The sequence below is a fragment of the Epinephelus fuscoguttatus genome, linkage group LG7, assembly GCF_011397635.1.
Source record: "Epinephelus fuscoguttatus linkage group LG7, E.fuscoguttatus.final_Chr_v1".
Classification (NCBI taxonomy): domain Eukaryota; kingdom Metazoa; phylum Chordata; class Actinopteri; order Perciformes; family Serranidae; genus Epinephelus; species Epinephelus fuscoguttatus.
In genome coordinates this window covers 22321720-22347297 of record NC_064758.1, presented here as the reverse complement: position 1 = coordinate 22347297, position 25578 = coordinate 22321720, and the positions used below count along the sequence as shown (strand labels likewise).

General features: G+C 40.9%; 1 protein-coding gene across 2 annotated transcripts in view; it reads left to right on the top strand.

Moving 5' to 3' along the window:
* cpne5a (copine Va) overlaps positions 1-25578 on the top strand; it is a 107998-nt gene that overhangs the window by 17214 nt on the left and 65206 nt on the right. Inside the window, exons 2-7 of one of the 2 annotated variants that reach the window (XM_049582116.1) lie at positions 3004-3044; positions 3877-3923; positions 11205-11308; positions 12417-12456; positions 13433-13447; positions 13604-13680. In XM_049582116.1, the coding sequence (XP_049438073.1) occupies positions 3004-3044; positions 3877-3923; positions 11205-11308; positions 12417-12456; positions 13433-13447; positions 13604-13680 (324 nt within the window). The remainder of the gene's footprint in view (positions 1-3003; positions 3045-3876; positions 3924-11204; positions 11309-12416; positions 12457-13432; positions 13448-13603; positions 13681-25578) is intronic. The other variant, XM_049582117.1, reaches the window with a different exon arrangement.

Sequence of the window (25578 nt, the reverse complement as noted above, 5' to 3'; positions counted from 1 at the left end):
TCTAACCTGTAGCGGATGAATACTGATGGGCCTGTTCATTGTATTGATAGCTACATGCTGTGAATGTTGAAATAAATCCTCATATGCGCTCAGTACTGTGGCTCGCTGCTGTCTGCCCCGAGGCCAGAGTCACCTGGGCATGAACAGCTAGGATCCACGCCTTCACTCTACAGCAGTGTTAAATTTGGCAATGGGTTTAGATTTAATCTTACAGCTGAAATTCATGGGGCACAGATTCAACGCATCACGTAGGCAGGCGGAGCGGGGTGTTTTTTACGTGCTACTCCATCTTTGTAGCGTGTAGTTGCGCCAGCTTCACTGTGTGCATATTGAGTTCCTCCAAGTGGTAATGCAGTTGTAATGCAGGGCTTGGACATATATAGGCTATATTAACTGGCACTAAATTAATTAACTGGATGGTTTTAACAACAAAACACATTGATTTGACTGATTTATTTTAATTTGAAATGTAAAAATACCCACAAGGTCACTCTGCTGTGTTGCATTGCCTCTGGTACAATCAATGAGGTATTCATCCTTATCATTTTTAACCAACTTTTTATGATTTTAAGCGGATTTTACTCTCTTTTTACACAGTTTTATATTGTTTCTTCCTGTTGGAGGGCCGCAAAGCTGTCAAAGAGAAAAAAATAGACCAGTTGTGTGAAAATAGAGATGAGCAGCGTGATGCCCGTGAAGGCACATGCGACTTCCATGGTCAGTGTAGCAGCTCCAGTTGATTATTATGAACAAGCTCTGCTGCTGGAATACTGTGGCAGAAGTGTTGCCCCGCATCTGTGCGGACGACTTTTAGTCAAAGTGTCTTCTGTCTTTAAACTGATTCATTTAGGCTAATATTGGTATCGGAAGTTGAAATCAAGGTGACAGGTTTTATCAAGTGTTGAAATTCATAATGCAACATTTCACTCTCTTAACACTTTTACTTGTGTTATTTCTGATTCTTACTTTAGTTGGATATCTCTAGTCTAGATCCTGGCATTGACGTGATGCTGACTTGCTGTCTGTGCATTGTGTTCCCCATTCTGCTGCTTTAAAAATAGTGTGTCCACAGATCTCTTCTTTTTTCTGACTAAACCCTTTCTGAGTTGAAGCTATCATGTTTTGCTGTCGGTTTCGGACATCATCACTTGTGTGGCTGGGATTCTGGGAATATGCACGCATCCTTCAACCAATTCAGCCACTGACAGAAGACAAACTCAGTGTGCAACTAGGTGGAAACATTGTGCGTTTTGAATATCCGATTGCCGACCACTAACATTTTAATCCCATCATGGAACACAAAACATGTATTTGACATAGTTTTTACTATCAAAGATACATTTTTAGCTCATCCTTGTCTCGCTCTTAAGATGAAGACTGCTCTGCATTATTACTAAGCTATGATGGAACTGTTTCGGTGTTGAATGTCATGCTGTCCTCTGTGTTGTCATGGATGCATTAAGGGAACTCCAAGAGTGCCTATTTGGATAAAAGTTGCTCACTTGATGGTACACCAAAAAGATTTTTGACCCATATCACATTTGCAACTAACACTCATTATGTAATCAATTAATCTGGTGATTACATTCTAGATTACTTGTTTTATCTGTAAAATTAGCCAAAATTCAAATAATGTGTTTTTTCTGACCAACAGTCCAGAAAGCAGATATATCCACTACTGAGATTACTATCATACAAGACATTTGACAAGCAGCAACCACAAAATTTTATCAGTTTTTTAAAAATTAAGTCAACTTGCTGCTAGACCACCCCTTTAATACAGGTGTATGCCTCCGGCAGAAAGAGAGCAAATAGTTTTCTGCCGACTGTGAAAATGTTGTTTTTAAAAGGCTAAACGCCAACGAATACAGATTGGAGCAGGATATTTCATTAGATAAAAACATGCTGTCGATTTTGGAGATATTGACATCAGAGTTATTGGGTATGTTTCAATCACACAAGTCAAAAATCAATCCTACGTAGCCACCACTGGAATCTAATACTTCAAAATAACTGTATAATGTATAACTTCAACTTTCAACTTCTATTTGTCCTCAAAGGGCAATTTGCTTTAGCAGAAAGATGGATACAAAGCAATAAAATACAAAAAGCCTACCCAGCCTACCTCAAAGTGGAGGAGGGGCACTGAAGGTTGTTGACTTGGGATAAAAACAACAGTGAGTGTTCCCGGGCTGATCTTCCCATCATCACAGAACTGTATGCAGGCATGAAGTGCTGAATTTTGGGACATCAATTACAGGATCAGTATTACTATTATAAATATAAATCACTGATATAAGTACAACATGGATAGCACAATTTAACAACCTTATGTAAACAATGTAGCTGACAGTGTAATCATAAACAAACAAAATCAAAATGTCATCATACACAAATTTAAATCATCACAGTTAGCCCGTTGCAGTTAATATTAATGATATTAGTGGTGTCTGGTCTTTATCTGCATCTGTGCTGAAATGCTTGGTTTTGACAATCCAAAAAAACAGCTGCATTTGAAAGTCAAGCTTCAAAGCTTCAAACTCTTCGATACAGCCCTTCTTCAATGGTTAAAGTTTCTCTTATTAGAATTAATGCAGAGGATTTTGCAGCCTTGGCCAAAGTACAGACACACTCTGAATGCTTTGTAGTGCCAAACCATTTTCATATATAGCGCCCATATGTCACTTGTACCTGTGCCTCTGTGTCCTCTCCCTGAGCTTTAATGTGCTCATTGTACTGCTTACTTGGAAATGAAAACTCAAGGACAGTATGGTTTATGTGAAGTTAAGTGTGGCTGTGAATTACCATTCAATTATCTTGTAGCTTTTGCATATAGGATTTTTTAATTAAGAGAGGAAGCAGCTACATACAGTACGTGCACAAAATAAGAAAGAACTTCCCAACACTTACACAGCCGTCCTAAAATTAACTGAAATTAATTAGACTGACACAAACATGTGCCGAACCCCAATTTCACTGTGTAACTGTTTGCTTCTCTTACAGGAATCTCCTGGACCGAGACACTTTCTCCAAATCCGACCCATGTAAGTTCTCAGCTCTTCACGATGCTAATTGCAGCTTAACTTCTCCTTGCTCACAATATGGTTCATTGACACCTCCTCTCCTTTCGCGAAGCTCTACTTTTTACTTTTGCTGAGCTTAACTTTGATTCAGTTTACTCTGCTATTTCAAAGTGTTCCTTCAATAACTGCATATCATTTGCACAGTAATGTGACAACCTTTCCTCACCGAGAGCTACAGAAAGTACCTTAATGCATGCAGGGTATAAACGCCAGCCTTTGAATACAAATGGGTATCTTTTGGTGAGACACATGGGGAACCGCCATAAAGGCATTTTCTTTGATACTCCCTGAAGGATAGAGAACGGAGGAGACATTTATAATAATAGGGAGGAGGTTCAAGCCCTTTGTGTAAATAAGCTACAGGGAAAATATCACACTCCTGTTTTGTATTCGCCTGAAGATGAACCCTGGGATATATGACAGGTCATGTCATGTGCGGCAACCTGAGCTTCATTTGAAGTAGCAAAATCGAATATGAATCAGGAGAATCCTACCATTAAGAAATTGCGTTTTGATTGCATGGCTTAAATTGTGCTCTGGGAGCTTTCAGCTTTAGAGCTTTGCTCCATGCTTGTGGACATCATACCCAGACTTTGATGCGGCGCAGCATCATCAAGCTTGGCACTTCATTATGCTGTCAGGGTGTGGCAGGATAATTAATGATGAATGTCAGCAAAGAAAGCACAAAACAAACACCATTTAATGAAGCAGGATGCTTGATTGAGATTGTACAGTGACAATTTATTTCTCTGCTCTCTCCTTCTCCCTTCGCCTCCACCTCCTCTCTTCTCAGTGGTGGTGTTGTACACGCAGGGCGTCGAGTCCAAGCAGTGGAGAGAGGTAAGAGATCACAGCCGTCCCTCTGTCAACACAACTCAATCAGCCTGTCTCCTCTCCATGACAGCCCTCTCTCTGTTTACAACTCCCTCCTCCCCTTCCTCCCGTCCTCTCCCTCAAGGTAAATGCTGTGAGTGCCAATCATTTGCCATTGATTGACCCTGTGAATATGTGTGCACTGGTCAGCAGTGTGTTAGCTGTGACTGATTGGCTGATTAAGGTGGTGGCTACTTTTATCGATAAAGATTTGCCTCTGCATCACAGACTCCCCTGACTGTTGGCCACTATGGCCTTAATTAGACCAGAGAAGCAAATCAAGCAGAGGAGGGCAGAGAGTGTGGCACTACAGAGGATCCCTTTGGGATTATTTGTCTCTGTAATGTCAGTAGATTGACACACAGAGAAATGGCAATTTAAATTACATCTCAAATGGGAATACTTTTTTTGTTGTTGTTGTTTTTTTTACACTCTGATATTCTTTTGGTCTAAGGTAGCCAACCATTCTTTGTGAACATGAATCACTTTTTACAAAAGCTAAAAGCCAGCAGAGTCAGAATATACAACAAAATCAATATGGTGTATACATGCTGCGGAACAAGAAGACAGATACTTCGAGAGCTCAAAATATTTTGCCTCTGCTTTCACGCTCCGATCCTTTTTGACTGAATAGGACTGGTTTGTTTATTGACTCTACGGAGACCTTGGTGTCATGGTGGTGCACAGTGGTGTGACACAACAGATTAAAGAGTGGAAAAAGCTCTGCTCCAAGATATAAAGGTTTCAGTCAGAATCTGTGTTTGGGCGGTGGTGGGTTTCTGAAAAGGGAGGAAAATTTAAAACGGGTACAGCAGCAGTTGATAACTTGAATTTCAACATAGATGAGAGACACTAAATTTCACCTTTACATGGAACAATAACACACACACTAATGTTTGACTTCTATACCTGTAGGGACCGTCAGTCACACGATGTATTGCCTAACCTTAACCGGAACCATAGCCTTCACAGAAAGCTTTTTTCAAAACCTAACCCTAAAACAAAGTCTTAAAGGAACATTTTGGGAAATGATTTGCCTCTTTGCTTAGAATTTTATGAGAAAATTGACACCACTCTTATTTCTGTAAGATGAATATGAGGTTACAGCCAGGAGATTATGTGTCTGAACTTAGCAAAATGACTGCAAGCAGGGCTGAAACACTGAGCCTAGCTCTGTTCACAGCTAAAAATATCTGCCCACCAGCACCTCTAAAGCTCACTCCAGGGTTTCCCACACATTAATTTATTTGTGATGGCCCACCACAATATCAACATTGTCTGGCATGTATATGTTTATTTCCTATTTTTGGAGCTGGGCACCCACCTCTTGCTCTCCCTTTCTCACAAACACATTGGGTACGTTCATAAAAAGTCACTCTGAGCGCCAGAACATACTCTGGCACAAAGTGGATTGTTCCTATTTTTGGAGCAATGTCGGAATATGCGACAATCAGCCATAACATTAAAATTGCTGAGAGGTAAAGTGGATAACATTGATTATCTTGCTACAATGCAATGTTCTGCTGGAAAACCTTGGGTCCTGGCATTCATGTGTCATGGCACTCCCCAGTGGCAGTGATCCCCCCAGAGAGACAATGCGCCATGCCACACTGCAAAAACTGCTCAGAAAATGCTCAGAGGAATGTGACAGAGAGTTCAAGGCATCAACCTGGCCTCCAAATTCCCCAGATCCTAATCCGATCAAACATCTGTGGGGACGTGCTGGTAGCCCACCTCACAACCCGCCAAAGCCCTGGTGCCAAACACCACAGGACAGCCCCAGAGGTCCTGTGTCCATGCTTCGATGGCTCACAGCAGCATCTCATCCAAGGAAGCTCCACCATAGATCAGACTTAGATCTGGGTCTCAGCACATCCCACAGATGCTCCATCCCAGTGAGATCTTGGGAATTTGGATGCCAGGGTGATGCTATAGCCATAAGTGAGCATACTTGGTCTGTAATCATGTTTGGGTGGGTGTCAAGTGGCATTAACATGAATGCCAGGACCCAGGGTTTCCCAGCAGGATGTTGCAGTGTAACAAGACGATCAGTGTTATTCACTTCACCTGTCAGTTGTTTTCATACTGTGGCTGATCAGTGTACATACACACCATTCGGATATTCAGCACCATACTCTCGAAGCAGCAGGGCCCCAAGCACAATGAATATGCTTGACTTAACCATTCGTTAATCATGTAGAAACAGCACTCTATTTCTGCGAAGAACAGTGCTCTTATTTTAGTGTAGAGGGTCAGATTGGATTTACGAACACACACATTGACACCAGACCCATCTGTGTCTATCATTTTTCCATTTCCCCACCACCCTTGATGCATATAAAATCTAGTTTTGTGAGAAATACTGCACTTAGCAACATGTTATATTTTTTCTGTTTCAAATGTACAACAACTGAAACGTAGAAATGACAAGTCATGTTTTTTCGGAGTTAATGTGCCAAACTACTTCTTGGCTGGGAGCTGTAACTTGGTTGCTGATGAAGAGAGGACCAATCAAAATATCATTGCTTTTAAAATTTGTCCTGAAGGTTTAAAACTCAAACAACTCAGCTTCACATCCTCACACACACATACACATAACAGAAACTGTATCACAGTTAAACTAATATCATGACTGGGTTCACAAGACAGTTGCTAACTTTTACACTCTTTCTCTCCTCTTGAGAATTGCTGTCCACTTAACCTTTATTATGTATTTTGGGGTCATCTGTGTGTCTGTATAGTGGTTACTTGTCTGTGTTATCACGTCTTGTGTGTGTAATGTGTCCGTGATTGTCATTTCTGATCACCTGACGGCATAATAAATTCCCCAGCAGGGGCAATTAACATGAGTGATTGACTGAATGATGGATTGGTGGATGTTTGATCGATTAATTGAGTGAGCTGAGTGTTTCATTGCTTTACTTTAATCAGAGCAAGTAACACTTGAACTTTTTGGCTGATTGTAATTTTTGCTCACATGCCTTTCCAGAGTGGTCAGCTGGCTTTAGCTCACAGTAAATCAAACCTTGGTGCTGTTAGCAAGACAGCAGGGTGTGAAATAACTTTTTTGACCTTCAGCTAAATTGCTAGTTAATATTTTAAATTTGAACAGCCACTTAAACTTTGTTCATATTTGCTGAAACTGTCACTATATTCACACGAGGCGGATAATGTGTGAGAAAAATCATACTCTTTCTACTTTATTGCCTTGTAGCATTTCTAATGGCCGTTCCGCACGTGAATGTAAACAACCAATCAGAACTGAGGAGTCTCCAACACAGCTGTCAATCACTGCACATGAACTGTGGTCAAACTAGGCCCAACTGATCAAATATCAAATAAGATTCTGGTACTGCATTGCGTATTTCTTGCCTCAAATGTTTTCTGAATCTTATTTTAATAGACTGTGTGCTGTAAAATCAGGAAGTTTGTGACCCGGACGCCATGTTGGATACAGTGAAACAGTTTTACCAAGCACCGCCCACCAGCAGGACCAACTTTCTCATTTTACAGCAAAGCACAAGCTGGAATATGTTACTGAAAACATTTGAGGCAAGAAATAGGCAATGCAGTAGCCGAATCTTGATTTATATACAGTATGATCAGCACTGCCTAGTTTGACAGTTTCGCCACAGTTCATGAGCAGTGATCGACATCAGTTTTTTTAAGATTATTTTTTTGGCTTTTGCCTTTATTTGACAGGAGAAACTGAATGTGAAAGGGGGAGAGAGACGGGATGACATGCAATAAAGGGCTGCAGCCTGGAATTGAACCTGTGGCCGCCACAGCAAGGACAATGTCTTTGTGTGTAGGACACCCATCGTATCCACTGAGCTGCTGGGTTATTGATATGATTGACAGCTGTGTTAGGGACTCCTCGGTTGCAGTGAAGACTTCTCAACTCTGACTGGTTGTTGCTGACCGCGCTGCGATCTGATTCTAGCAAATGCCATTCAAAGCAGTAGGAGGTGAGGAGGGACATGGGTTTTTTAACACGCTGTCTATTTCAAGTACTTCTTCCAGAATATGACAGTTTCAGCAAACATGACACAAAGTTATTTTCATAAAAGTTACCAACTGTATCTTTAAAAAATTATCATCGGGTTTTCTGGCTGGTGAGTGAAGCAAATTTACCACCTGCATATTTTACCTGCATTTGGCTCGAGGATGGTGCTTATTTTGTTCCCTGCAACATAGTGATATTCTTTCAGTAAAGCCAGAGAGCAGTTTTACTGATTAACATGCAAATGTAGACAAGCATCAAGTGCAGTGTTCAGGTGGGAAGAGCCTCCTACACCTGTCACCTCTGGCTACACCGCCCCGCTTCGAGCTTACAAACTGTGGGTGCAGCCTGAACATCTCTCCCTGAAAGAGATACAGGCTCGTGTTTTTAGTGCAGACGACAGCTGGCTTTGTGAGCAGCACAGTCAAGCTGTGCAGTATTGATAAAGCTAAACGCGTCTTTTGCCCCTCTGTCATTTAATGCGTTTTAGTTCTCCCCAGAGTAGACATGGTTGGTCGGAGCACCTTTCACTGTGCCACCAACCGTCTGTAATCCAATTACTCTTCTGTAGGACAAACTCCCCCATCGGCTGCGAGTTATTCACACACATCCATCAAAGAAAAAAGAAAAAAAAAAGAATATAAAAACAAATACTCATGGATAAATATTGTTTTGATTCCGGGATGATTGCTTCATCACCTCCTCTTGAGACCTGTATTTCTGCCAGCATCTGGAGTCGAATATATAAAACTGTAGCTGCAGCCCATCGTTCTGTTACTACATGACTTAAAAATCTTAATCTTCAACTCCCTTGTCTGTAATTACTCCTAGTGCATGACAGGTTTTCCTCTCGCTACCGCTTTCACTTAACCGAGCAGCTGACACAATATAACCTCCCAAAATTCAAGCAAAGCCTGCCCTTTCCACTTCTGGTAAAACCCAGAGACATTAATCTTTTCACCAAGATGTATTTTCTGACATTGCAGCTGACAATTTATCCTAGTTAGGGTTATTGGAAAGAGAAGAAGTGCATGCTGCCAGTGCCCAGATATCCCTGTGGTAGGATTCTTTTTATTTGGAGGGCGTTGACAGTTAATGGTAGTGCTCTGCAACTGTGGCTTTACAGGCCGACTGTGTACTTGCCAAGGTAGGAATAATATATGGAGTGGGAGATCTGTTATTTCCTCGAGTAGCTGTTCTTTGCTCTGGTACTGATTCTTCTTCCTCTGTTGAGTTTGGCCTGCGACCAAATTGAATATGCTATTGCCCCCCTGCTGCCACACTCAGCTCCGATCCCTGAAATAGGCTGCTGTTCGCTCGGTGGAGATTTCACCTTCTTTGCATCTGCTGGAAGGGAGCGCTCATACTTTCTGACAGGGATGAAGAGGGAGAGCGAGAGGAGAGGTGCTGCCACACAGTAGTTAAACTTTTATGGGCTTAGACACTCTTTTATGTTTGATGGCAGGTTACACTTCAGCAAACTCACTCTCTCAATCTGTCTTATATTACACACAATCCTGTTTGACTGTCTTTGCATTAGCATAGACGTCCATCCTTTAAGAGTTGTTCTGCTGCTGGAACGTTACCCTGTGTTCCTTCCCTGTTAAGTCCCACACTGAGTTATACCTCCACTGGATGTAATCACAAAGGTGTGAGCCTGTAATCCTGCTGTTTCATCTCGTCATTAAGCCCTAACACTGCTATTAGTAATTCACTGTGTCGCTTTATGGTTACACTTTCTACTGGGAAGCTTTTATTTATTCAGCTCAACATCAGTTCTCTGACTTTGAATTATTCATCTTGGATACAATTAATGTGCGTGTGCTTGTGTGCGGGGGGTGCAGCACTTTCTGTGTCTGTTGATTTGTTTATCGGCACATCACCTCATCAGAAGGTCTTGGCTTTGTAACACTGACTAATCTCTTTTGTCTGTCTGTACTGGCAGGTTCCTGTTTTCTTCTTAAAGGGACAGTTCACCCCAAAATCAAAAATACATATTTCCCCTGTTACCTGTAGTGCTATTTATCTGCTTAAATTGTTTTGTTCAGAGTTGTTGAGTGTTTGAGATATCAGCTGTAGAGATGTCTGCCTTCTCTCTAATATAATGGAAGTGGATGGCACTCGGCTTGTGGTGCTCAAAGCACCCACAAAAAACATTTTAGAAACTCAACAGCTGTGTCACTTTCCAGAAATCATGACCCAGTTACTCAAGATAATCCACAAACCTTGTTGTGAGCAGTTTCATATAGGAACTGTTTTCTTTATGCCAAACTACACCAACCATCTGCATCACTGCGCAGAAGGAAGCGTGCATTTCCTCATTGTCGAGAGGATCGTGCTCATGACAGCATGATGTTAATATTTATGGTGTCCTCCTCAGCAGAGCTGTAATGTTGGCTAGCTTATGAGTGCCAGATGAGCTAGCAGCAGAGCCACACTTTCTTCTGTGCTGTGATACGGTTGTCAGGTGTACTTCGGTAGAAAGAAAATAGTTCCTACATTAAACTGCCCACAACAAGGTCTGTGGGTTATCTTGACTAACTGGGTCATGAATTCTGAAAAGAGACATTACTGTTGAGTTTGGTGCTTTGAGCACCACAAGCTGAGTGCCATCTAGTTCCATTATATTCAAAAGAAGGCAGGCATCTCTAAAGCTGACATCTTCAACACTCAGCAACTCACACCTAAACAATCTAGACTGACAAACAGCACTACACGTAAGAGGAAAAACATGTTTTCTGATTTAGGGTTGAACCGTCCCTTTAACTACAGGGAACAGGAGATAATTTGCCATCTTCCCATCATTTGTGACAGTTTCTTTGTGAAAAGACAAAATGCGAAAATCACTATTTTTCTCTGCCTTTGTCGCATCATCCCCTTGTCCTCTGCCCCTTGTTTTGAAGTGGCAGTGAGAGTGACAATGGTGTGAATGTGCTATTAATTAAATGAGTGTAATTGGACTCCATGAAGTGTTTTCCTCAGGCTTGCTCATCCCCAGCACAATGTGAAGAGGTGGAGAAGAAGAGCTGACACTGTGTGATCACTGACTTCTGTTTATCAAATCTGAGCTTATCCGAAGCCGTGAATTCACACGGTTGCAGGGGAAGGATGGTGGGGGTGGGGTGAGGTAATAGAGCAGTAGGTGCAGTTTCTGAGTGACTGCATGATGTGCAGCTCTCAAAGCTCTGAGCTCACTTCCTCCTCTTCTGTCTTTTTTACCCCCTTCTCACCTGGTTCTGATCTAGTTTGGGAGAACAGAGGTGATCGACAACACGCTAAACCCAGACTTTGTCAGGAAGTACATCCTGGACTACTTCTTTGAGGAGAAGCAGAACCTGCGCTTTGACGTGTGAGTTATTCTGTTTGATCCGGTCTTCTGAGAACACACACACTGAGGTGTGTGTTCTCAGATGTGCCGTCCTCTACTATCCCAGTTCTTCCTTTTGTTTCCACCACAAGCTTCGCATTTTCTCCCACATTCACTCCCCCTCTTCCTCATACATCTTTTCATCCCTGCTCCCTCTCTCCTGTCTCTCATTTTCCCTCTTCCCTCCCTTGTCACCAGCCCGGCTCTCTCCTAGGAATTATTCATAGACGCAGTGTCTCAGTAGTCATTCTTTGAAGGGAGATTGGTATAAAGGTGATAAATATTTCATATAAAGTTTTACCCTTAATCTCCCTGCTGCTAAGCAAAGCAAATGTCTGAAACCAAGTCCCATAAAACTCACAGAGACCCCTGTCCTCCCCTCTTTCACATTCCTCCTCTTGAAAAGGCCACACTAGTGAGAGGATCAGGAAGGTGTGGTTTCATTTTGAGATCTCCCAGAACAGTGAGGATCATTTTCTCTGCCCTCCCCCCTCCCTCCTCAGGGAGAACAGATATGCTTCCAAAAATTCATCCATTGTTTTTTTTTCCTCCCTTTGAGCATGAAGTCCCCAGTGGACTTCAGTGATGTACCCAGGACCGAGCAGCGAGTCTCTGAGGATTTTTAGACCCTTAATGAATTCATTTGGCATGCTATCATGATTTGACTCTGGCACAGGAAAGGAGGGAGTGCATCCCCTCACAATTAGTGTTACTCATTTACATCTTTCTTTTATCACAGAGGTGGGAGCCGGGGCATACCGAGGTTTAATTACTTTTACATTAAGTTTGACTGGCAAATGCTGGAAACTTTCTCTGCATTGGTAGATTGTTTCAGTGCGATCCCCCTGGCATAGTGAGGAAATTACATTCATAAACTATAGAAAGACTTCCTTAATTAACTGTCACATTATTGCTTACGCTTTTTTATCTCACTGGTCGTTCCCTTTTTGCTCCGTCAATGACCCAGGTGTGTGATTGACAGGCAGAAAATGTCCACGCTGCAGCCCGTATTATTTATTAGAGTCTGCAGTAATTTGTAAGGTCTCATGATGTTTTGCCCCTGTGATTTGTGTTCTCCTTGTTATTTCAGGTATGATATTGATTCCAAAAGTCCAGATCTGGCAAAGCATGTAAGTGAAGAACTTTTTTTCTCCAAAGAGTTTCACTTTACATTTTATCCTGAAATCAGAATTGTTATTAGTGCATGTCTCTAATGTGTAGGTTTTATGCAAACCAACATTTGTGGCATCTAAATGCTCAAATATGTTTTTGGAATAATGAGTAAATTATGCTTCATCTGGCAAAATATTGCTGCTATGTCTTTACCTTCCACCTGCTTCAATGTGTAAATGAGGTATTTTATTCCTCCAGAGCTATAATAATCAGAGTTTCATTTGCATCTGGCATACCCTCATTACTTTGTTTTTTAAAAATGAGAAATGAAGCATTGCACATCATTATCAAAGCTTTTCAACACATTTCCCCGCGCGTTCTGTAGTGTCGTTTGCAATTTAGATTTTCATTTCCAAGACAGCACAGAGTGTTCAGAACAATATATATTTATTTAAAGGGAAGTTTTGTCTGAAAGGGACAACACTTTATTGTAGAACATACATTCAAGTAAGCAAGTCATTGAGGTGAATGTATGTTATTTATGCTGGAAGCTTTGATAAATAAAATCCTACTCATTCTATACATTAAGAATATATTTGCAGCACTTGGTTTGCATACTGCCAAAATGTTCATCATTAACTGCCTCTGTCACTGTGATGCTTTTATTGTTGTGTTGTTGTGCTGCATGCTCTGGAAACATACTCTTCTTTGTGTGAAACTCTTTCAGCTTTTGTTGTTTTCCATCTCTTGCACTCTTTCACTTTGCTTTCCTCTCCCTCCGAGACTCTGTGGCTCTTTGCCCTCTGCTGTTCCCATTCTGCCTATCTGCTCTTTCACATAGCTACTTTTGCTCTTCTTTCTTGCACTTGGTTGATGACAGTCTGGTATTTGAGTTGTGTGCCTTCTGTTCCATGATATGCTCTGTTGTGTCACTGCTGCTGCCTGGTCTCTCTCTCTCTCTCTCTTCCTCCTCCTCCTTCTCCACCCCGGAAGCCAACCGACTTTAACGTACGTGTTTGCCTCAGATGTTTTAATTTATAACCGTACAATGATTATAACGATGCTTAACTCCTCACCGACTCTCCTTGTTACTCCCCGTGATCCACCTGAACGCCCCCATCCTACATCTCTCTCCATCCCACTTTGTGCTCCCCCCAATGACAGGACTTCCTGGGACAGGTCTTCTGTACGCTGGGAGAGATTGTTGGCTCACCTGCCAGTCGCCTGGAGAAACCTCTGGGGTGAGTGTTCATTTTAGTGTGTTCACGCCCTGATTTTTTTTGTGTGGTAAGAACAAGAGCCACTCAGAGCCAGGAAGCGTTTTTTCCTTTACTTGTCATCTCTAGGAGACAAAAAGTACAGTTCTATCATTGCAAACACGAATTTTCAGATACTATCAGATAATGAAAACTCAGTGCCACCTCTCAGCCCATTCAAATGTGACACAGCTCTCACACGTTGCAGCAAAGATGAGGCGGTGATGAATATGTCTGCCTTCTACAGCCATCTGTATCGTACATTACAGTGCAAGATTAGACCTGTGTGCTTGGATGGGAATGGGTAATTGAACACGACCGGGGGCTTCCTCAATGCAATTACTCTCATTAGGGAAGCGATCTAGCACGAAGAGCGGATTGAAGTCAGCGTGAGACACATGGCACTATCAACTCTGCCTCGGCGTAAATTGGGAAATATGAAGCCCGGAAGCCAATGGCACCAGCGGACCTGTGTGTGGCTCTTTGAGTTATATGTGTCTTTTTGGGAGTGAGGAGGAGAATTTGACAAACTACGAAGCTTGTGTTTTTTGTGTGAGTCTGTGAAGCGCAGCCTGGATGCCTCTATTTGAAGTATGATGCGGGGCTGGCCTTGGCAGTGGGGGGTTTGTGTGAATAACAGGGCTTTGGTGTCGACCATGAACTCTGCCAGGGACTGGTGGCGGTGGATTACAGAGCTCTGTGCCCTTCAGTGCTGAATAAGAGGATGAGCAGGATCAAGAGAGAGTGTTCATGTATGCTGTAAACTAGGCTTCACACCCCACATCAGAGACAGGCAGAAGGCTTGGAAGCCCCAGGCAGACATGATGGACAAAAGTATTGATTCTGCAGCTTCAGCAGGGCACCTTGATCACCGCTGAGACTCTGCACTGATGCAACACCCAATTTTAGCTGCAGCAGAGGGTGATGATGATGATGATGATGATATGGTTGTTGTTACAGACCCAGTTTAGTAGCAATGCAGATAATTTGTCCCTGCTGCAGCACACCAAAACGCACTTCAAGATTGATAGACTCTGCCTGGACCTACCACTTTGCTTACACTCAACCAATCAAATTAGCTACAAAGATATCTGTGAGGTCAGGCTGGGTCGCTACAAAGAGTGTCCAATCTTAAGTGGCAGTTACGTGGGAGGCAGACACAAGCCTAGCCTTAAGCTTTTCTAACGTGCACCAAGCACTAATGTTACTGTAAATGTATGTTCACTCTACCACTGATGTACCTTGCCATTATATGGCTTAAGCGCAGTGTCTGGGCGCTTTTGCGTTATGTCGAAGCTATATGATCAAAAACAGTGTGGAGAGAATCTGGACGAGCCAACACATGGGGTGGGACTGTTAGCCATCGAGCTGACTAGCATAATTTACCACAGTGAAGTAGCTGAGCCCTCTCGAAATTTTGTCAACTAGCTAGCCAAAAATTGTCTTAACCAGATCAGCACTGGTAAGATGGTTTAAATTGCACCAAATAGGAAGTAAATTAGTTGACTGGAAAAGTAAGTACTATCGGTCATCTTGTTAAAATGTTGGGTCAGAACTGTTGTTTACTCATTTATTTACTAAGTAACAGAATAACCCAACACACACAACCAGATCGATTTCTTTTGGCCTCAGAGGATAGCAAGAGAGCTCCTAGCTTAGCTCAAAAATTCTTAGTAACGAGTCCTAGCTTAGGAGTGAATTATGAAAGTAACTCTGAACAAGGAAGGGACAGAAACTTCTACCTTAGTGAGGAGGTGTGGTTGACCTGACCCAGTTGCCAGGTGTGATGTTTTCTTTTTAACAGATGTGATTGGTTGTTCTGTGGGCCTGCCAAGTGTGGACTCCCAGTAGAAATTAAATAAACTGATGACTGTGAAAGTGTTGTCATTGTTAGTTAGATCACTCTGCTGATGGAAGGTTGAGACAGCCCCAAATCATCACTGCTGCACTGTTGGAATTTTACAGTTTTCCAAATGTCTTAGTATTGTATATTATTTTATTTCTGGCTTTATAGTCTAAGGTGGGAAATGTGCGCATGACATCACATCATCCTTAATGACATCAGTCACATATGATGTCCCCACACATTCTAATCTGTAGCATTTCATTTACTCAGTGTCATCCAGCGTTTGGAAGATATTTCTCTGACCTCTTTGTCTTTCCACCATTTTCTCCTCCGCTTAGGAGGAAAAAACTCTTAAGCCTCTTAAAAGTCCTCCCCCCTGCTCCTCACAATTTTTCACCCTAGGAGCTCTTTTGAGGTCTCATAACTTTTATCTTTACAAGGACCTAGTCTTAACTGTAAGGGGAAATTCTAAGAAAACATCACAATTCTAAATAATTTCATATAATTTCGTCACTAGGAGCAACTCTTAGCACTAGCACAGAACTCTTTGGTAACTAAACGCGCTGTTTTGGTTGCACAGTGGTTGATGCACTTCCTTTGTGCTGTAAATCGAGCTTCGTTTTCCCAGGTGATCGACTCTGGTGGCAGACAGAATTGCATTGTGAAAGCGAGGCTTATAGTGAACCAATCTATACAACAATGATGTCATTATTCTATAGCCTTTACATTGTGCAAACAGGAAAAACCTTGTCTTCTTCCACTTTAACAAGGTTAAACAGAGCCAGTATTGATACTAAACTTGACCGTCACCAACATTTTAATGAACAGTTGTTCTGGTTGGTTACACTGACGGTAACAGCATGCAAGGCTTGTACGTTGAAGTGTGTTAAGGCTGTAAAAACACTATCAGATTGCTTACTGTGTAGCCAATTGATAAACAATTGAATCATTAAAAGTAGCATACATGAATGCATATGTGCACTATACTGTTAGTTGGTCACCCTTTGCAAGATCCTATTTGTTATTCCACCTTTGCAGCACTGTTATAACTTGACAGCAAGTTACATTTAAAACCATTTGTACTGTGGGTTGATGGGGCTGTAAATGGATAGATAGATACTGTAGGAATAGGCAATTTTTTTAAGGTGGAGGTACATTGTTGATTGTGTTGATATTTTATTAGATTTTGTGTAAGATAAGTCAATATGTTTGCTTTGTTTCTTCGAAGGACACTTTCACATAATGCAGATAGCAATAATATGTTTTGGTTACAAAAGAAAATAAACACTTTATCTGAGACTCGTGATCTCAGTTCTTACAAAAATATAATATAATAAGAGTCATGCAGCCCCACAGGTTAACGTTTGAATAAATGAGCCCTTGTGTTGCTATAAACTGGCCCAGCAGCTTTTATGTCAGGGAGCAGCAATTCAAAAACGCAGGAAAAGCAGTTAGTAGGTTTCTTTTGATTTCCTGTTGCTAATGACATTCAGTTAAGGGTTCAGTTTTATTCAGCCCTGTCCTGTTTGAATAGCTAAACGGCATCCATGGGTAATGGAGATTTCCTCGCCTCCTGTGATAGACGATAGCTCAGAAGTTGTTTAATGGCTATGTGCTCCATTTCCTTGTCATGCGTCCTGATGTGACAGTGCCTCTCTGGACTGGAGCTTTGAGGAACCGCTCCCGCAGGGACTGAGGAAATCTGTTAGCCATGCTTAAACAAGCCCTCCTAAGGCACACTGCCTCCAATGACCTGCTTAAGAAGCACATCAGCAGCCCTTTCCCTATTTTCCACACTTCATCTCTCATTTATTCTCCCTCCCTCCATCCTCCAAATTCCTTTTTTTTCAAGCCTGACCCCCTTTCTCCTCATTGTGTTCTCTATTTCTTTTTGTTCCCCCAAACCTCCCTCTTTCCCTTTCTTGCTCGTTCTGCTTTCATTTTGCTCCCTCCTCCAACCAGCACACACAAATGTGTATCGCTACTTGAGGACATTTTACCGACTTATCCTAGTCTTACAGTAATGTTAACCATGACTGCTCCACACCTCCCAAACCCTGACCCAAAAATGAACCCCTTCGAAATTCTGACCTTAATCTCAGTCTTAATCCTTCTGTCTGCTTTTTTTTTTTTACCTTTACCAAACCATTTTTACTCAGATGTGTTACCACAATGTGACAACTAATTAGCTTCAACCCTGTCTCATACAAAATGCTGTTGTACTCTACAGATTTGCTTTTCCAAGTACATTTTGCAGAAAATGTATTTGCCTATGTGCATGTTTTTATGATAGACTATAAAATAATGAATGAGTGTGATGTCACCTGTCGGGTCATGGACTCCCATTTTGATGCCTCAAGTTCGGCCTTTCAGCTGTTGCCATAGTGGATTTGTGGAGCCAGAAGTGACCATATTTGAATGAGAGGTTAGAGCTGTACTGTCACTTCAGCAGCCCTGCCCTTCAATATGTGTCAATTTAAGCCTTGATAAAATTTAAAAAGGTGAGTTGTTGAAATTAGCTATAGAGACCAGAACAATTTTTTGTACCAGTCTGTAAAACATGTTTATTTCTGCTGTAAAGTCAGGCATTTTAACATGGAGGTCTTTGGGGACTGACTTGCTCTTGGAGTCAGCCTCAAGTGGCTGGAAGAGGAACTGCACTTTTTGGCACTTCAGGGTTGGTTTAATTTTTTTCAGCCCTGGAGGTTGCTGCTTGGTTTTGGTTTGTAGGTGTATTTCCTAAACCAGGAAATGAGTTTTTCCCCTTTTTTGGCATCATAGCCTTTATTGACAGGTTGCAGTCAGACAGTCAGGAAACACAAAATAAGAGAGAGGGACTTAATTCCCTGGCTGAAATAAAATCAGGACATTGCTTTTGTATGCTGTGGGAAATTCAAGTACTGCACAGAAATCATAAGGAGCTGGTTTACTGTAGGTGGATGGTTGAGTTTAAAAAGCATAGAGCAATGACACCGGAGGCAAGGGTTAATGGGTTCATGAGTGTTTCACTACTTCAGTAATTAATACCGTGATCTTTTGCTAACCCTAACCTTATGCTTTGCTGAAACATAGCCATAAAAACTTCAATTATGCTTTAGTTGTTTAGAGCTGATATTGTTGGAAAACTAAGGAAATTACTGTCAAAGAATAATTTGCAGATATGTTCAGTATGAACATTTTGAAGCGGCAGTGAACAGTTTGCAGATACGTTACATATAGTATTCCCTATATTGAATAATAAACACTTAATCTGAGTGGTATTATGTTGCTTTCAAAACATGTGTGCATTAATTAATTAATTTAGAGTAAATTAACTGGACCGTAGGAGGAAACCACAGATAATCCACACTGACATGATGACAGCATGCAAACTCCACACAGAGGGGCCCCAACTGGCTGTTAGGTTTGGAACCCTAAATCCTCTTGCTGTGAGGGGACAGTGCTAACAGCTGTACCACCGTTCCACCCCTCAAAATGTGCAAGACAATGGGAATTGGTTTTTACATGGATGTAAGTTTACAGTAACAAGGTAAACCATCGCTCCCTCAGTCTTACCTTGAAGCCCAGTTCAGACCAAAGATTTGCCACAGGGTGTGAACTGGCCCGTCTGGCCCGGTGGGTCACTGTTGCTGCTGGCTTTATGTGCGTGTGACACGTGCACATAAAGCCAGCATTTTGAGTAAGTGCACTTACTCAAAATACAACAAAGTACTCTTACAGTCATTACTTGTACTTTAAAAGCTGGAAGTTAGAACAGAAGTACAGAGTTGCTACTATAGAGACGATACACTGTCTCGTGTAGTTGTATTGGTGTAAACTGGCAGGTTTTCAGAAAGTTGCAGACCTATGCATTATAATTTCAGCTTGCCTCATCGCGAATCTTTAGTCTGAGCAGGGCTTAACCATAACCACTAAATGCTCCTAAGACTTAACACAAAACCTAACTTAGATACGTTTTTAAAAAGTCTTTAAAAAAATCAAGTCTTAACCCCAAAATTAATGGTATTCATCATGTTGTCGGATTCCTAGTACCCACATTGTGAAGATACATTGCACATACACACAGGCATCACACACACACTTAGCTCAATCACTTCTGAATTTGTACACATGGGAACAAACGTAATGTTCTGCCATTTGCTTCAGAGCAAATTTCCCCAGCCTTATTTTTCTCGGGGAAAATAACAGGTCCGATGAGATGTATGGCTTTTCCCACATGCTTTTTTAAGACAGAAACGTACGCCAGTTGAATGAATGTGAGCACCGAACTGACACAGTGGCACGGATCCTTTCTGTTTATAATCTGGTTTTAATGAGAAGCATGCATCAAAGTTATTGGTAGCAGCAAATGTAAGGCTAAGAGACTGATGCAGGTAAATGTCATCTTTTACAGGAAAAGAGCATGTTGGCTGCTCCCATGGCTGTGATTGTAGCCTGTGGGAGGGAATCATAATATGTTTGTATAGGTAACAAGTTAATAGAGTTCATTATACAAATGGCAGTAACCTTTTCTGTTGGTATGGTAAATTATGCCACACACTAGAGCATATGAATGCAGCACTACATTAGCATGTTAAACCCATTAGTCTACTGTAACTGTGCCTTCCTGCTGTATGCTTCAGCAGTAAATGAACCATATGCAAAACTACAGTGGATGTTGTGGGTGTGCTGGTTGGCTGCACCCATGGGAGCCAGGGGAGGCAAGGGATTGGTAGAAATATAGAAAATAACATATGAGAAACGTGCATGCTGAATTGAATAGATTGAAAGCTGCAGCCCACATCAAAGACTCATCTGAACTGTATCACACCAGTTGGAACCAAACCATCTTTAAAGGCATAACCTTGTCTTTGAGTTGTCTCTACAACACACATATAGAGTAAGAAAAGTGCCAGATACAGTAAGCACATTCTAGTGCACTTCATTTGATTTTTAGCTCATGAAAGAGGTCAGCTAGGCAAGTCAAGTCAATTTTATTTATAAAGCGCAGAATCATAAGTTATCTGAAGACACTTTTCATATAGAGCAGCTCGTGTCCTCTCTTGCACTTATCAGGAGAGCTGCATGCATGTACTAAGCTGGTGGCATGAGTTAGAGATGTTCTGATATCATTTCTTTCTTCCTGATACCGATTATGACTTGCTTCACGTAGAGTTGTCAATAAAGTGGGGCTTTAGCTTTCATATATTCCAAAATGGTTTCCAGATTATCATAAATTTATCAGAGGAGCCATTTAATGTGAATCTTAGTTTCTCAAGTTTGAGATGTTGCATCACTTACTCGGTGGATGAGGGTTCTTCCAGTGGAGAAGGATTAACCTCCATGCTAATAAAGTGACAAATGTTGTTACTTTTAGTTAAGTTCCTGTAAGATTCTTACTTTCCTCTCCTGCTATGCTTAAGATGGCTGTCAAAGGATATGGGTGAATTTTCATTTTAAAAATATCTGATAGTGTTTTGAAGATGGAACACCAATAAGTGGACAAATTATGACACAGCCAGAATGAGTGTGTTAAGGACACAGGAGGTGAAACTACTTTTTGAGTTTATAAATAAAGTCATGGTATTAAATTGGTGCATAGACTTATGCATTCGCCAAAACCTGATCCAGTATTTTAGGCAGTAATAGAGGCATTTCTGATACTGGTATCGATATAGAAACAATTCCAGTATTTGTTGTAGTCTGATACACTCTGCTGGGAGTCTACATTCTGCTGGGGGTGAAAGAAAACATTGACACACTTGAGTATTGTGATATTATGCTTTATGATACTCAATCCATTCTCAAAAACACTTGATTTTTAATTTATAGGGTACATGCAAAGATTTTGTGCCCTTGGCTTATTTTTTGTTGTGTTGAAACCGCTATATGGCAGTGATATAATCTGTCTTCAGCTATTTGACTCTTCCACTTCAACGTAAAAACATATCTCCACAGGAAGTGTGATAAATACATATGCAGATCCCACTGCTCTGATGTAACCCTTGAATCACGATACGTATATTATCACCAGTTTCCTGCCAATACACAGTCCTACACTTTACATTAACTACAAATGACATTTATATAAGGATGTTTTGTATTAGTTGTAGTAGTGTTGTAGTTAAAGTAGAATTCATACTGTGCTAGAATAAACCGTGGATGTGGAGGGACCATGGAAGTTTGATGTAATATTGATTTTATGCCATCGGTTTGTGTGTGATTTTATATTCCTGTATTTTATTTAAGCCTTCGCCATAAACTGTTGAAACGTGTCTCTGTAGCTCCACAGAGCCTGCACCACCGTGATGCTCTGAATGCAAAACTTCAAAGTCAAAGGCCAAGCAGAAATTAGATTTAAATGAGCCCAGGGGTGAAGCTGAAAAATTAAATGATAAAAACAGAGGAGATGAAAGTGCAGCTAAACTGATAAATTATCTCTTGAATTTTTCCATGTTCTGATCAAGACACGATTTGATTAACACATGCCAGATGTAGTCAAAGCAGTGCCAATATCTGATCAACATCACAAGAAGCTTGATTTGATAAAAATCTTTTGTTTTTTCTTTAAATCATGGCTTTGCTGTTAATTCTTTGCTCTCTCTGGTGTGGTAACTTTCAGGTTAATAGTGCAGTGCCCAGTGAGTCACAGGCTGCGTTAACAATGTCCAACCTGCTTTTTGAGGATAATAATTTCGCCTGTTTTAAATAATCACCATCATCAGCTCCGCCTTTTTCATAATTAATCTTTGATTGACACATTGGCTGATGCACATGTGAAATGATAACTGCTCACACCAGTGCAGATGGTGAATGATAAACAGTGAACAGAGTGATGAATGATAATGATGTTTTTAAGATGAAGCCTGGTTCTGCTTTCATCAGATCAACCATGCTTCAATTGAATGAATTATCTTTCTACCAAGACAAGATATATGATATGTAATGCTATATATCTAAAAAAAAACTGTTTCTCAGCTCTGAAACACGAGATTGCCTAAAATTAAATCAATTTTAGAGTTTTAGTACGTACTTTATTATACTCCCTCAAGCTCTCATCGTTGTGTTCCCACCGAGGACTAGACATAATTCCAGCACTGTATCTGCGATCATACAGCATATCTCTACGTTTTCTTTTTGCTCCATATAATCGAGTTTTAGACTAGGTATTGAATACAGCAACAGCAGTACAATAATACAATCTGACACAACAGCAATGCCATGAATACTACGTCTGTGAAACCTATAATGTTTCATATTTGATGACACTGAGTCAGAGGTGTAGATTCAGCTCTGTGGTTATTTGAGCAGCCGTTTCAGGTGATTTGTTAGATTTCACTTTACACGTTTAGGTTGCGCTTGCATTGTATTACATACATACAGTTAGCTGTTTTTTCTCTGCTGTCCCGTGTTTCAGCAGCTCACAGTACATTAGATGATAAAGAATAAATGATGATTTTTATCATAGTTCAATCGATCAGATTTCATTGTGCTAAAAATCCTCACTTTGCCTTCTGTACTGTCATGAAAAAGTGGAAAAATATCATCACTGTCTCTCAGAAAATTCTTTTTACAGAATGTTCAAGGAAAAATTTCACTGAAACTGTAAAGTTTGTAGCTGACCGTTCACTGAACCCTGCCCGCCTTAGTTACTGTTGCTATGTCTTTCCATCGGTGCACGTTTACCACTGAAAGTCATTGTCGTTTCTTAAACAATGGTCCTTGATGTCACTCAGAGGTAGACAAAAGCAACTTAAATCACAACTGTTGCTGGCAGCGGTAGTCTTTTTGGCTGCTTAGTTTAGATACTTGTTAACATTTTTAAACAGTATTTTCTTACAAAGGGGTTTTCTGATGAGGACTAACCAGTGTGTTAGTCAAACATAATGCTCTCTCGGGTAATGATGGCTGGAGTTGCCGGAGGGTAAATGTTCCCAAATCCAATAAAGAGCAGAGTGCTGCTAATGTTGCCCTAAACTCTGTTAAAATCAAGCACCACACTCGTGCTTGTTCTAAAAAGGGCTTTCTAAACAAAACTTGTAACCCCATTGACTAATGTAGTAAGTTCATGATATGATAACTCTCTGCCTTGACAATTATGCTGGGTTATCAGTAGTAAGCTAGTGAGCTGGACATGCTGTTGTATGCACTTATGTTAGAGCAGACACGCTGTTGGTCCACTATACTTTTAACTCCATACAAACTATTGAAATACTGAGTATCAGTCCTACTACAGCCCTGTGCACAAAGCTCTAAATCTTGACCAGCCTGCTGAAGCTAGTGACCATTGCTATGATTGGATAGTCTCTTTTGGGCAGGGGTTTAACAAGCAGTCAGTTAGACCTATAAACAGTACAAATAATGGACTTGGCCTCAGGGTCCGTTTGAATCTGTCTGGGTCAGTTTGATTTCATTGTTTTCAACTGGCTGCTGCAGCGTGGCACAACACTGCTGTTCATAGCTGAACTTTTGTCAGACGCTCTGTTTCTACTCATTCCTGTTGCTCCATTTGAAAGAGCTGCAATACCACTAGCGGCTGATTCATGGTGTCAAAATCTATACAGTACCTCCTTTATTCAATTCAGAGTAAAGTTGCAGATATGCCAGACCTGTGTATTTGGTGTGGACAGGAGAAAGGGACCTTTTTCCTCTGTGTTTGGGAATGCGATCAAGTGAAATTTCTGGCAGGAGATTAAACAAGCTCTGGAGAATATATTGGGCATACAGTTAACACTGGACCCGATGTTTTTCATTCTAGGTTTACATTCTGAAAGGGCACACTCTCTTGGAGAAAGACCGGTAAACCAAAGAGTTTTCCACAACTCTAGCTCTGGAAAAGATTACATACATCAATAAATGCAAACGATCACTCTTTGAAATCATTTGGGGTCCTTTTTTACAATATATGGAGGATGTTGATATAAGTATTGTGATGAACGTGGCGAGTGAGTTGTAAATGTAGTGGTCCTCTGCAGTTACCTGAATTACAAGGTACAAACAATGAAAGCATGACATGAATATAACAATATGGGAACCCTCTTTGGAAACCAGAGAAACCTCTTTTTTTTTAAAATTAGTTTATTTTATTCTATTATGTATAATTGATTATTATATTAATGTTGTTTACATTTTTGTAATCTTTATAATGTCTGACATGTAAGGGAAGACATCATTTTGTTGTTTGACAATAATCTGTGTGCTTTCGATGTTCTTCTGGATGAGAACACAGTTGCTTCCCAGTTCATATTAGGTACTTGAAAATTAATAAAGATATTGCTGGGAAAAAAAAAGGTTGCCGCTGGCTAGAGGGAGGTCACCGGGGAGCTGAAAGTTTCTGTTGATTGACCATTGTTAATGACAGCGCCAAATTACAACTTGCTGTTAGGTCTCCAGTATGATCTCAAGCACACAGGTTTACGGTTTGTTAACATGACATAACAGCACTATCAGTTGTTTTTAAGTTAAATATACACAAATAATATTTGATCAAGATTTGTCCCTTTTGTCTTGGACATTGAAATCTTCCCAGCAACAGAAACCCTGCACTAGTTTCAAGTCTTCTTCAGTACAGCGCAATGCTCAATCTGATAATCATGGTTCCATTTAGAGTAAAATGTACAGTAAAGCAGGTATGCTTTTGTGCTACCTCTTGCTGCAATGACCTGTCAATCAGGAAAGAGGTGTAGCAATATGTATCCAGTCATATTCACCTCTCACTCCTCTTCAGTTTTGCCCAACATCCAAATTTGGTCACTTCTGCTTCCAAATAACCAAGATGGTGACAACCAAAACGCTAACTCAGGGCCTCCAAATGGTACTCCACAAATGCACACTTCTTTTATACAGTCTTAGTGAGACCCTTATAGCACTGAGATGAAATACTGTGTCTGAGATAAATCTTTTTACGTAACCTAATACCAAAATACAGCAGCACACAAGAATCAGAATTTATAATCAAACTGTATATAAACAGGTCAAATGCATCTTTATAATGTCATGCCCACTTGATGTCAAACTACTGAGTCAAGTAGCAGAGCTGTATGACTCATGAGAAGTTT